This window comes from Girardinichthys multiradiatus, chromosome 18, assembly GCF_021462225.1.
Source record: "Girardinichthys multiradiatus isolate DD_20200921_A chromosome 18, DD_fGirMul_XY1, whole genome shotgun sequence".
NCBI classification, from domain to species: domain Eukaryota; kingdom Metazoa; phylum Chordata; class Actinopteri; order Cyprinodontiformes; family Goodeidae; genus Girardinichthys; species Girardinichthys multiradiatus.
This window is the reverse complement of record NC_061810.1, coordinates 29,451,439-29,463,891: the sequence shown is the minus strand read 5'-3', so window position 1 is coordinate 29,463,891 and position 12,453 is coordinate 29,451,439. Positions and strand designations below refer to the sequence as shown.

General features: G+C 38.6%; 1 protein-coding gene across 1 annotated transcript in view; it reads left to right on the top strand.

Moving 5' to 3' along the window:
* zmp:0000001236 (mastermind-like protein 2) overlaps positions 1 to 12,237 on the top strand; it is a 71,674-nt gene extending 59,437 nt beyond the window's left edge. Inside the window, exons 3-5 of the mRNA XM_047391945.1 lie at positions 10,413 to 10,577; positions 10,657 to 10,765; positions 10,858 to 12,237. Of these exons, the coding sequence (XP_047247901.1) occupies positions 10,413 to 10,577; positions 10,657 to 10,765; positions 10,858 to 11,696 (1,113 nt within the window). The 3' untranslated portion in view covers positions 11,697 to 12,237. The remainder of the gene's footprint in view (positions 1 to 10,412; positions 10,578 to 10,656; positions 10,766 to 10,857) is intronic.
* The last annotated feature ends 216 nt before the right edge of the window (positions 12,238 to 12,453 follow it).

Here is a 12,453-nt window from a genome sequence, read left to right as displayed (position 1 = left end):
CTGCAGCTGTCTTTGCGTAAAATGATAATGTGAGCCATACAAGGGAGCTCTTGTAAACTGTGCAGATCAAGAGAATTGCCTGAGCGACAGGGGGAGGATGGGATAAGGAGGAGAAAAGGAAGGAGTTATAGACATAGAAGTAAACAAGGTGGAACACCCTATCATGCCTCAACACAGTTCATCTGCTATCTATGTTCTTCAGTCAATCAATCAAAATATATTTGTATAGCATCTTTCATGTGACTTTGTGCATGTTAAGGTGCTTTACAAGATTCAAAACAGTGCTCCACCCCAAATGTAAACCAAAAAAACCTACAGACAAAATTGCTCAATTTTAGGATTTGTGGAATTCTTGGAATTTTTAAATCTCAGTTATGACACAGGTACAATAGATAAAGATAAAGCATGACATTCGGCTTGATTCGCATGAATGTTGTCAAGAATTTTGTACAATTTACATGAATCTATTAAGAATACTGCGCAAACCTTAGGAGTCAATTAGGAATCAGCTAACAATATGCCGCATGTACCTAACCATCAGGTATGATTAAATTTGAATTTGTTCCTATTCTCGACAGCTGTTTGCGTTTATGTCTTATTTTTTTTCCAAGGTCAGAAGAGAGATTTGGGCATGTTTATAGGTGTACAATGGCCTTGAGTGGTCAAGACAATGCTTTACCAGACTGAGTTAAGAATTTAGGAATTAGTTACAATAGCTGAATTCTTTACAGTTGCTGGGGCTGCACGGTGGCGAATTACCTGAGATTTTTTGGATTTGGAAGTTTTGCCACAAAATTTTCAACAGCTCAAAACATTCGCCACAAATTCCAGATGGCTCAAGAATTGCAAGAACTGACTACGAATAAGTTACAATTCAGTTATGACTTTAGGAACTTATCACGATTTAACTAAGAATTCTAAACTTCTGACATTCTTGGTGATTCCTGTCATTTGTGTGGAATATGGGCTTAAGTGATGTCATGGAAATCTAAAAGAATCCAGCAAAGATATCAGGAAGAGATTTGTAGACTTCCACAAGACTGTTTTTTCTTAAGGTACAATTTGCAGATGCCCAAAGGTGCCAGATTTATTTATCTGTTAAACAGTTATATTTAAGCATAAACCCAATAAAAAAACATACAGCAAAAGTTGTGAAAATTCCCCCAAAGCCATTTGAATCTGTCAGTGTAGACCAAACATGAGTAGGATAAGAAAAATTAAGTTATATTATAAATAGTTATGAATCCTATAAAAAACCACTTGTAGACATAAGAAAAATTATACGTCTGTAAAACACATACAAGTACAGTTTAGAAAATCTGAAAATTTTGAAAAATGTAAATATTTTTGTCACTCATTTGAGAATGTAAAGCTCATATATTCATTAGACCTCAAGCTTTTATTTCTTGTAATTTTGATTAATATGGCTTCCAGATAATAAAAAACCTAAAATTCAGTGTCTCAGAAGATTAAATATTACAAAAGATCAATAAAAAAAAATATTTTAAACAGAAATGTCAGGCTTCTGAAAAGTCTGTTTATTTGAATTTACTCAATACTTGGACAGAGCTACTTTTGCATTAATTACCGCATCAATGCGGTGTTGCATGGAGGTGATCAGCCTGTGGCTCTGCTCTGCTGAGGTGTAATGGAAGCCCAGGCTGCTTTCAGGTCATCTACATTGTTAAGTTTGGTGTCACTCATCTTCCTTTTGACAATACGCCATAGATTCTCTATGGCAGTGGTGTCCAAAGTCATTCCTCAAGGGTGGGTATCCTGCATGTTTCCGTTTCCTGTTTCAACACACCTGAATCAAATGTTGGTTCATTAGCAGGCCTTTGCAGAACTTAAACATGCTGAGGAGGTAGGTAACCAATTTGAATCAGCTGTGTTGGAGCAGAAACACAGGTCACATGTCTTTTCTGGCCAGTCAAGCACTGCACCAGAATTTGGTACCTTTGGTGTCGTGCTCCTGAAAAATGAAATAGTATCTCCATAAAGCTAGTCAGCAGAAGGGAGCATGAAGTGCTCTAATATTTCCTGATAGATGCCCGCCTTTACTTTGGACTTTAGAAAAAACAGTGGACTAACACCAGCAGATGACTTGGCACCCCAAATCATCACTGACTGTTGAAATCTCACACTGGACGTCAAACAACGCAGATTCGGTGCCTCTAAACTCCTCCACTGGCCCTGGGACTTTGATTTCCAAATCAAATGCAAAGTTTATTTTCATCTGAAAAGAGGACTTTGGACCACTAAGCAACAGTCCAGTTCTTTTTTCTCCTTGGCCAAGGTAAGACGCCTTTGACATTGTCTCTGGTTCAGAAGTGGCTTGACATGTGGAATGCATCATTTGTAGCCCATATATAGGATTCAACTGTGCATAGTGGCTCTTGATGTGTTGACTCCAGTCCACTCCGTATGCAATTCCCCAAATTCTTGAATGGATTTTTCTTTACAATCCTCTCAAGCCTGCAGTCATTTCTGCTGCTGGGGCACATTCTTCTACTAAAATGTTTCGTTCCACTTAACTTTCTATGAATATGCAATAACGTTTTCACAAAATTATCATTTTCTGAGACACAGAATTTTGGGGTTTCTGTAAGTCATAATCATCAAAATTATAAGAAATATAGGTTGAAAGTATTTCATGATATTAAAATTTTTTAAGCTGTACTTGTATACAAGGAGGTATATATTTCAAAATTGATAAGATAAAATTATTGTCATAATGGAAAACAGAAAAGATGTTGCAAATTCATTTTCCTTTGTCTTAAATTTATTACAGCTCAAATAATTATTTGTGTCATTTTGACAAAATTACATTAAAGATGTCTAATGTGCTTCTGAATTTACAGCAAACTGGAGGCAGGAGCTGAAAACTGCTATCCAAACACGCTGTGGGATTCCAGAAATACAGCCATAGCGAGTCATTTTACCAGCATGTTAGAGCAGCCAGAGGCAGCATATTCAGTTTGACCTGATTTTTAAATGCAGCGTCTTGTATGCAATGAGAGCTAAAAGAGAGAAGCACAGAGAAGCTCTTTCTATTTTATGACATTTCCATCTCATCGACAACAACGGCAGCTGCTGTTGCTCACTTGCTTGTGCTGACACTGCTCAAAAGCTTAGGTGGGACCATGTAAGGAGACCTGACAACACGAATGTCATCCACAACAATCAAAGTGATATCTCTGATATCGTCGATTTTGGTTAAGTTTGGTCAGTTTTCCTGTAAAATACAGATTCCTATTGATGTAATTAGCAAACCTATGAGCAACCATTTGACTAAATTTCAGCCCTATTACAAATTTGCCTCTGGTTTCAGTGGCCTTGAAAGAGACTGCCTAATAATGATCTAGCATTACCTTTCTATGCATCTGCATCACCGGTGCTCCCTCAGTAATGACCCAATATTAACCTTATTCAATCTCCTGTTAACTAGGTTTGAACTCTCTGCAGACATGCTATGCTGTTTTTACCGATAAAAATGTATTTCCTTCAGCATGCATCCTTGAGTGGTTCCAACTGACAGCACCCTGATCTACTTTCTGACTAATTCTGCTAAAGGTTAGCCGACCCCTCACGAGCACTCATAGAGCTATAGACTTTTATCCTTAGATGGGAAGTCGATCCCTAAATAAGGGAAGAAAAGGATACAATGACATCGTAACAAAAGTAATGGACTTCATCCTCACGCAGTTGTACTGAATCCTTCATCCCAGTTTGCTGGTGGTACAATACACAACATTTCTGATATGCCAACATAAACGTTAAGCTAGGAAACAAGGTGACAGCAGCAGCAAAAGAAAACTGACATTATTTTTGGAAGATACAGTAATTGTGTGCCTCAGCAACTCTCGTTCATTCTTGGGTACAGTTTCTAGATGTGTAAAGATACCACATTCATCTATTCAAACAATTATACACATGTTTAAACACCAGGGGGAATATCCAGTGATGATACAGTTCAGGAAGAAAACAAGCTAGATCTACAAACTTATCAGGAGGGACTGGGGAAGACTGGAGGCAGAGATGAAAAGGTGTGTCTGAGGCAAGCAGTTAAAAGGCAATTCTATCAAAAGAAATATATTTAAATTTCTGAATTTAAAGTTTGGTTTGATTTAATGTCAGACAGTGAGAAAAAACAGTTATGTGTTTTTAAACCGTATATGTAAATATATGGTTTAAACTGTATATTCAGCCTGTTATGTAGAGTAGATCACATGTTTAGCACCTTGGACCCAGATGATGGACACTTGATTACTATATAAAATCGAGGGGGGGCTTGTGGAGTAGCAGTAAAGCAAGCTGTCCTGCATGTCTTCCCCCTCTCTCCACCCCATGTCCACTTTGAAATAAAGGTCACTAGTGCCCCAAAAATGTTAAAAGGTGTATATATAGAATAGTATTATTTTAATAATTGTAAGCTGAAATGATTCCAAAACAAGACACATTAATCAAATCTAGCGCATGGCAAAAGTTAAGGAAAAAAAGCAGTAAAATATTTAGTTGTATATATTAGAAAAAACGCTGACTTCTCCAAAGTCCTTTGTATAACCTCAGGACTTTAAGATATTGATGTTATGAGACTCTACTCGAGTTCAAAGGAGGTAAAGTTTCTGGGACATCTTCCCCTAGGACTTTGTATTTTCCATGATCTTTTTTGTTTTCAACAAATTGTGCAAACACAGTCCTCCTATTAAAGTTAAAAAAGTAACAGAAAACAAACAAGAACTGCATTATAATTTTAGAATGTCTATTTAAAAATGCAGATAATCGTGTTTGTCTGTCGGAGTCAGCTGGGACAGGGTTAAAAATCCAGCTAATGAGGAGGGGACGGCTCAGAGAGGGGGTTAAAAAAAGAGCGAAATCTCTTCCCACAGAGAGCTGAATTAGTAATGCCAAAGAAATAAAGTCCTGAAAGAACAGCTTGATCCCTCTGCCTAACACTAGTGACCAGCAGTGGGCTTCCTCGCACTAAAGAAATTTGTGAATCTTTATTTAAACTGAAACCTATTGGTGTTTATCTAAGACCTTTAACAGTTTCATGATTTCTAATAATTAGTTTGTGAATAATGTAATGCGGTTGTGATGTTGCTGCGTCTGTTGATAAGGAGAGAAACCTTACTGGTTACCTGAGAGCAGGCGTCGCCCAAGATTGTATGAGGCCTTAAGCAGAATTTTAATTGGGGGCTGTCTTCCAGTTGTAACCATCACCACTAGCCATCATAACATTACTAACAATTCCATTATTTTGCACATGTTTTATCATCTGTCCAGTGTTAATTTAACACTACTAGGTTTATCGTTGTCTGGTGAGCAATCAGTATGTGCAACTTTAGTCTTTACATTATTCTTAGGCTAAAAAGCACGTGTTTTAGAATTGACATTTTTTTGTCAAGAGCCATGAGACGTGTTTTAAATTGGTGCTGTATAAATTAACTTAATTGAATAGAAGGTAACAGCTGTTCAATGAATTGCTAATTTGGCAGTCATGTCTTGAGTAGAGCCGTTTAAAATTTGACAGTTGGTGCGATGCACGTGGTTGTGCTTACAAGGTAACGCCTAAATGTGGCAGTTATTTGTTAGGAGACAGTATGCATGAAATGTGACCCCAACAGGGAATGCAAAATTTAAAAATTTGGATTTTTAAGGTAACAAAGATTTTTCTTTGGTAAATTGACTTTTCCAGAGCTTTTCCAGTCATACTCACATTCATACACCAATACGCAGATAGGTAGGCAACTTGAGGTTAAGTGGCTTGCCCAGGGGCACGTCAAAATGTGCCGGGGTAAGCTGAAATTGAACTGACAACTTTTAGATTGCTAGACAACTACTCTACCCACTGACCCACAGTGGTCTCTTTGTACCTGAATTTTAAATTGTTTCAAATTTGCACTTTAGAAACTGCATGAGCAAATTCAAAAACGTAATAAACTTCTGAGGTCAGCATTTAAGTATTATTAGGCTGCCCCCTGCTGGCCTGGAGACTCTCAACAGCCGATTACCTCACTTTTCCCTGGTGCCTATTTAGCTTTCTAGGCTATAGATTAAATCTGATTGCAGAATGAAGTCTATATAATTTTCTTTGGTGTTAAAGAGTATTTATTTACCCACAATTATTCAAAAGTTTTATTTTGAGCTTTTTTGTATCTTTGTCTATCAAACATTAATAATCATTTCCACAGTTACTGCTAATTATACTTTTTTTGAGTTGACTAGAGTGTTTTGAAACTTTAAATTAATATTTCATGACTTCCTGTTTCCTGTTGTATAAATTTGTGACACAGAGGTTTATCGCTATTAAAAGATCAAGAAAACATGCCATTCAAGTAAGGCAGGTGCGTGTTAATCTTTATGAGTCAGGAAAGGCAACTAGAAAGTAGCTTTTAGGGTAAGCTTGCCCATATTGTGACTGGCAAGTCAGAAATGAATGAAAAAAACATTATCTTTTTCCAATCAGTAAATGCACTTTAAGCACTACCAGGTCTTGCTGTCAACAACATTCTTTTGTATGGATTATGTCACTGAATGAAGTAGACTCATTGTTAAATCAGAGGAAGCACTGATGTAAGAAGCAATATAAAAGGAAACTGTTTCTTCACTGAAATGTCTAGAGTTCATTTTGGCTGGAAGAGACTTTTTGCAGGTAAGTCAGGAAATGGATACAAGATAATAGGTACATGCCTGAATTTCTCCATATGAAGGGTCAATTCAGTTACTGAACAGTTTAAGACTACAGGAACCTTGACCAACCAGGTTGGACAAAGAGCAATTGTAAACCTGTCACCAAGCGCAATGAAGAGAGGGTGGGAAGTGTGCACTGCAAGAGAACCACTGCAAAATTATGCCACTGAAATTAAAAAACAACTGTATTCATTTTATTCATCTTTAGCAATGGTGCCAATACATTTGCTGTGGATTTTATACTTTAAATCTTGTTGTAAATGTATGTTGCTTTGCATACATCTTTCATGTCCACCTTTTTCATCATATTATAGCAGCAACAAAATTTAAGGGGTTATTTGCAGTAAATAAAAATTCTTAAACATTTTGCTGATGACCTAGTGGCACCATATCCTTCAGTAAGACTGAGAGCAGGGCCCACCGGGTTGATCCTGCAGGTCACTCTGGCAGCACTCTGAAGGGAGTACTTGTTTCCTGGGAAAGGGAGCAGCGGCCAAGTCCAGATGCCGAGGCCCTCCCCAGGGACAGCATCCTGAGACCAGACTGGAGGAAGTTCAGTGTGAGAGCAGGCGAGGCCTGGCCCTGGATCGCTGTCAGCTGCCTGCGCAGCCGCAGGATGCCGCAGCTAAATCACTCAGCTCCCTTGTTCTCGAGCCTGAGCCACATGTGGTATTCATTTAAAACAAGCGTGAGAAGAATAAAAACGAGAAGGGGGGGGGGGGGGGGGGGGGGACGGAAAACAGCTTTATGACACATCAGGATTAAAGGATTACTCAGTTGAGCTAAAGACACCCCTTCTTTGGGTATTACGTATTACTTCAAACCAAGGTGGAGCGAGCCCTTTCCAGTTTGTCTGTGATGGTAACCAATTCTTCCACAATTACTGGCGAGAGTGAATCAAAACCACCGAGGGGAAAGGACAGATCTGTTTTGATGTTTCACTCAACGACAAGGCCAGCCTTCATTTACTGTGTGGATAAAAGTAAGTCAGAAGAGAAAATGTGAAAATGCTCTGTGAGTCAAGATGAGTTTTATGCTATTTTTTTTATGTTTTAGGCTATTCATTTAGATTCGCTTAAATGCAGTCATGCAGCGAAAATACATAAACACACTTTTTTTTTTTTTCTTTTTGGGGATCACAAAATCACCGCCCTGTGCTTATTCGTTTTCTGCTAAAAATGTCCTCTAATAGCTTTTTCCAAATGCGCTGTTGGATTTCTAATCCATTTCACCCTGGGAAACATTTTAAGTCAACACAATGACTGACACTGTAAACACAATTTATGTTGACTTGGATTTAGTGCACGTTAACCTCCTTCACAAGCAATGTGAGGGTGTCCTCACATTGGAAGCCCTATGCTTGGTTCCTGTGGAGTATCCTGAATGATCCAGATGCCTAAAAAGAAAGCCCATGGAAATGTCAAGTGCAAGAAAATCTAAGATCTCAAACACCAGTGATGCTGAAAGCTTATCTGCAAAAACACACGAGGAGTTTTGGGTGTCTCAATTAAATCCGAGTGTGGCAGGCTACAACATTTTAATCGTAGTCACAAGCCAAATGGATTTGCAGAGGATGGAATGTCTCCCTGCCAAACGCACGCAGTGATCAGTAAAGGAGAGCTTATTAAATGGAGGTGGTCACGGCGCTGACGCTTACCATCCCTTCGGCACACACTTCCTGCTGTCTCAGGGATTCTTTCTACTCTCTTTAGACACAATTATCAAGGGAGAGGCAGGCCTTGAGGAGAACGCTCTCTCTCGCTCACCCCCTGCCAAAAAAAATCCTCTTTCTCTGAGTCTCCCTTTCTCTCTTGCAGAGGGAGTAGCCTTGACCACATTCTGGAGACAGAAAAGCATGACACGGATATTTAATAGTTTGTAGAATATCGCCCTCTAGTGGTAAATATATAATTTTTCAAGACTCATAGGATGTGCACGTTTTATATATAGACCTGCATTTCAATAAATAAACTGAATTCATTTTAGAGAGAGAGATCGATTCATGGAATATATTATATGTGTTAGTTTTTGTGAATTTTATGATTGTGGTTTACAGCTGATTAAACCCAGCATTTACTTTTTCTGCAAATTTGAATAGAACAAAAGACCAATAGAAAGAGATATTTTAATACAAAAACGTTTTGTTTTAGCCATATGATGGCCCATACTATCATGGGGAAGACTGCTGCCTTGTTCAGCAGTCACTGACAATCTCTGCAAGTAGGGTAAAAAACAAAAGGTAATTGTTAAAGAAGCAAGCTGTTGGCAGAGTGCTGTAATTAGGCATAACAATGGAAAGTTTAATGGATGGAAAAAGTGTGATTTCACAAGGCGCATACTGCAGATGGGATGTGCTACCACCTCAAACAGATGTATTCGTTACATGGGCTACAACAGTTCAATTCCTGGAGGTAAGCCACTACTGAACCAGAGACATCAGAAGTGTTTTATCAGGGGATAAGGAGAAAAGAACTGGACTGCTGCTCAGTAGTGCAAATTTCTGTCAAATTAAACTAAATTTTGCATATCATTTGGAATCAAGGTCCCAGATTCTTGAGGAAAAGTGGCGAGGAGCAAAATCTAAGTTGCTTGAGGTACAGTGTGAGGTTTCCACAGTCTGGTAGGATTTGGAGTGTCATGTCACCTGCTGGTGCTGGTCCACTCTGTTTTATCAAGTCCAAAGCAAGCACAGCCATCTTCCAAAATATTTTAGAACACTTCATCCTTCCCTCAAAAGCTATATGGAGATGCTGATTTAATTTTCTGGCAGGACTTGGCAACTGTCTATTCTGCCAAATGCACAAACACCTGGTTTAACGACCATGATGACCATCACTGTGGTTGAGTGATCAGCAAGCTGGCCTGACCTAAATCCTCTGAAGCTGATCACCACCAAATCGTGCTGGATTGATGCAGTAATTCATGCAAAAGGAGCCCCAGCCATGTATTGAGTTCATATACTGTACATAGACGTGCTTTTAGAAGGCTGACATTTCTGTATTAAAAGTAGCTTTTTATTGGTCTTTAATAATCAAATTGTTTGAAAAACAGAATTTTTTTAAAAATTAGTTGTAAGCCATAATCATCAAAATTAACAGAAATTTACACTTGTAATATATCACTCTGTGTTGCAGAACTGTAGAGCTCCTTCAGTAGAAAAACTGCTACATCCTGGGTACCCAAAACAGCGTCATCACAGGTCCTTCCTTCTAGCAACTGTTAGACTTTATAATCATGACTGCTGTCAATAACCGTTTACATCCCTGCTGTTATTTGCAGTTTTTTCATTTTGTTGTAAATAGTCTGTTGTTGTTTTTAATGCACAATTATACATGCACATTTTTGTACATTTTCTAAATAACCCCACTCAGTTGCACATTTCATTTAATATGTGTATATTATTTTCAATAACTGTATGGTATTTTTTTTCTTATGTTACAAATGTTTACTCACTACAGTCAATTACATTTTTTTGTAGTTTTTACCTTACTGTGTGCATGCTTCCGTTTGCCTTTTACTTTGCTGCTAATACACCTGAATTTCCCCACTGTGGGACAATAAAGTATATTTTTATTTTATACGATGTAATAAAGCTGTACAATTAACTTTTAAATTCAATTATTGAAATAAGCTCAATTACAATTTAATTTATGGAGATTCTCCTCTAATAATTGTATTCCTGATATTTTACAAAAATAAATTATGTTTCTTCTCCAAAGGCTGTGCCTGCTGCTCCGAGGCTGCCCACCACCGGAAGCTTAGGAGTTCTATCAGCCCCATCACAACCACAGCCGTCAGCTCCTAGCATCCAGCAGAAAGGTCCAGCCAGAGGCCAGCCCATGCAGAGACAGGTTAACCAGCAGCAGCATCCAATCAGCAACACAGTAAGCTGCATTGAGAGCTCAGAGAATTGAAAACGGTAAGCATCTATTATACTTTTCTAACTTTTTATCTCCTTTTCAGGACAAAGATAATACACATGATCAGTTCAGTCGACATCTCACAAGGCCGCCTCCTGATTACAAGCAGTCAAGAAGCTTGGTAGGGATTCAGCAAGGACATGTCTTTTCAGGTACTTCCCTTCTTAAGATTAAATGCAATTTAGGAATAAATAAAATCCTGGAAGGTAACCCTAAAAGTAACCAGTTTTTAATGTGTCTTTAGGTCAAAACCCTGTGCAGTCTCCCAGCGGTGGCCCTGACAATAACTTGCAGTCAGTATCTTGCCAACTCTCAAGTGGGCCCACTTCAAAGATCAGCCCCTTACCGTCAGATCGCAAATTTGGTATAAGGCCAGACTGCCTTCCAAGTTCTTGTATTGGCCAGTTTCAGCAGCAAAATAATCGTATGGGACTGAATCAAAGTAAACCTAGGTTCCTGGGACCAAACGCACAGGGGAAATCCTTTGGGATAAACAGTGTAGCAGGTGTACAACACCAGAGGGCAACAGCTGACTTACAATCTTCTGGGGTGCCAACTCAGAGTCTAGGAGGCTCAGTGACAAATGTCAGCATGGGCTGGGGGTCCGCCCACAAGCAAGTGACAACTGGACTCAGCGTTCGGCGTCTGCCCAACCCGCTACAGTTGCAAGGTGTGCAAGACCTGCCGAACCACCTGTACCAGCAGAGGCACGTCGGACCACCCAACCAGGTAGCACGAGATGTCGGGATGTTCCCTATGAACCCATTATTAGGTGATGCAGGCCAACCCAGACCGAGTCAGGCCATGATGGGCTGTCCTTCACCACTGGGAAACCTGAGCCAGGCTTCTCCGGAACAAAGGGTACCAGCAGCTAGTTTTCCAGATGCCAGTCCCAGCTCAAGCAGCTACCAGAACAACAGATCCAACCGTCTGACCTTTGATTTCCTCCCCGAAGGGGATAACACGGTCCCAGGAATCAATGCAGACTCAGACTTCATTGACTCTTTGCTTAAGTCGGGCTCTGGGAATGACGACTGGATGAAAGATATAAACCTGGATGAGATTCTGGGAAGTCACTCATAAATTTAGATTACTGGTTGCAGAAAATGGACCTGCAGCTCAAATTATAGAGTTTATATCTGTAATGTAGAAGGAATACAATTTGTAAGTAATGTTAAAAAAATTTATAAAATCCAAATTAAATGTTATTCGTGTATACAGATTTTTTTTGTATTTACTGTGAAATAAATGTATGTTTGTGTTTTCAGTACATATTTGTCTCCGGTATATTCCCCAAGAAACTGCTTTCCTGTTTTTGTTTTTGTGGACTGTATTTCACGCATTAGTGCAGTTGTTATAAAGTAAAAATACACACTGTGAAAAGAAAACCTTGCTGTGTTACTTTTAAAGTCATGTTTTAGTATTTACCCTCGGATAATTTGCCATACACCAAATTTTCCAAAACAAAAGTTTCTTCTTACAGTGATGGTCATCATTTTCATCTGTGGTAGTTTTAAATGCTGTTTAAATAATGTAACCCTTATTTTTCTCATGTGATATTTAATACTCGGAATAGTAATTAGGCAATATAATACGTGTAATTAATAAAATTTATTTGAATAAAGTCTTAGTTTTATTTGTTATTCTTTAAGAAGACTTAATATTAAAGATAGGTCTGTCACACTTCCCTTTTTAATAGTAGTTTAACAGAGTTATATTACTGCCTCACCTGAGTTAGTGAGAGCCATTATCCACATATAGAAAAAACAGAACAGTGATGAACCTTCTCAGGAGTGGCCAGCCTACCAACATTACTTCAAGAATGGTTTGACAAATCAAC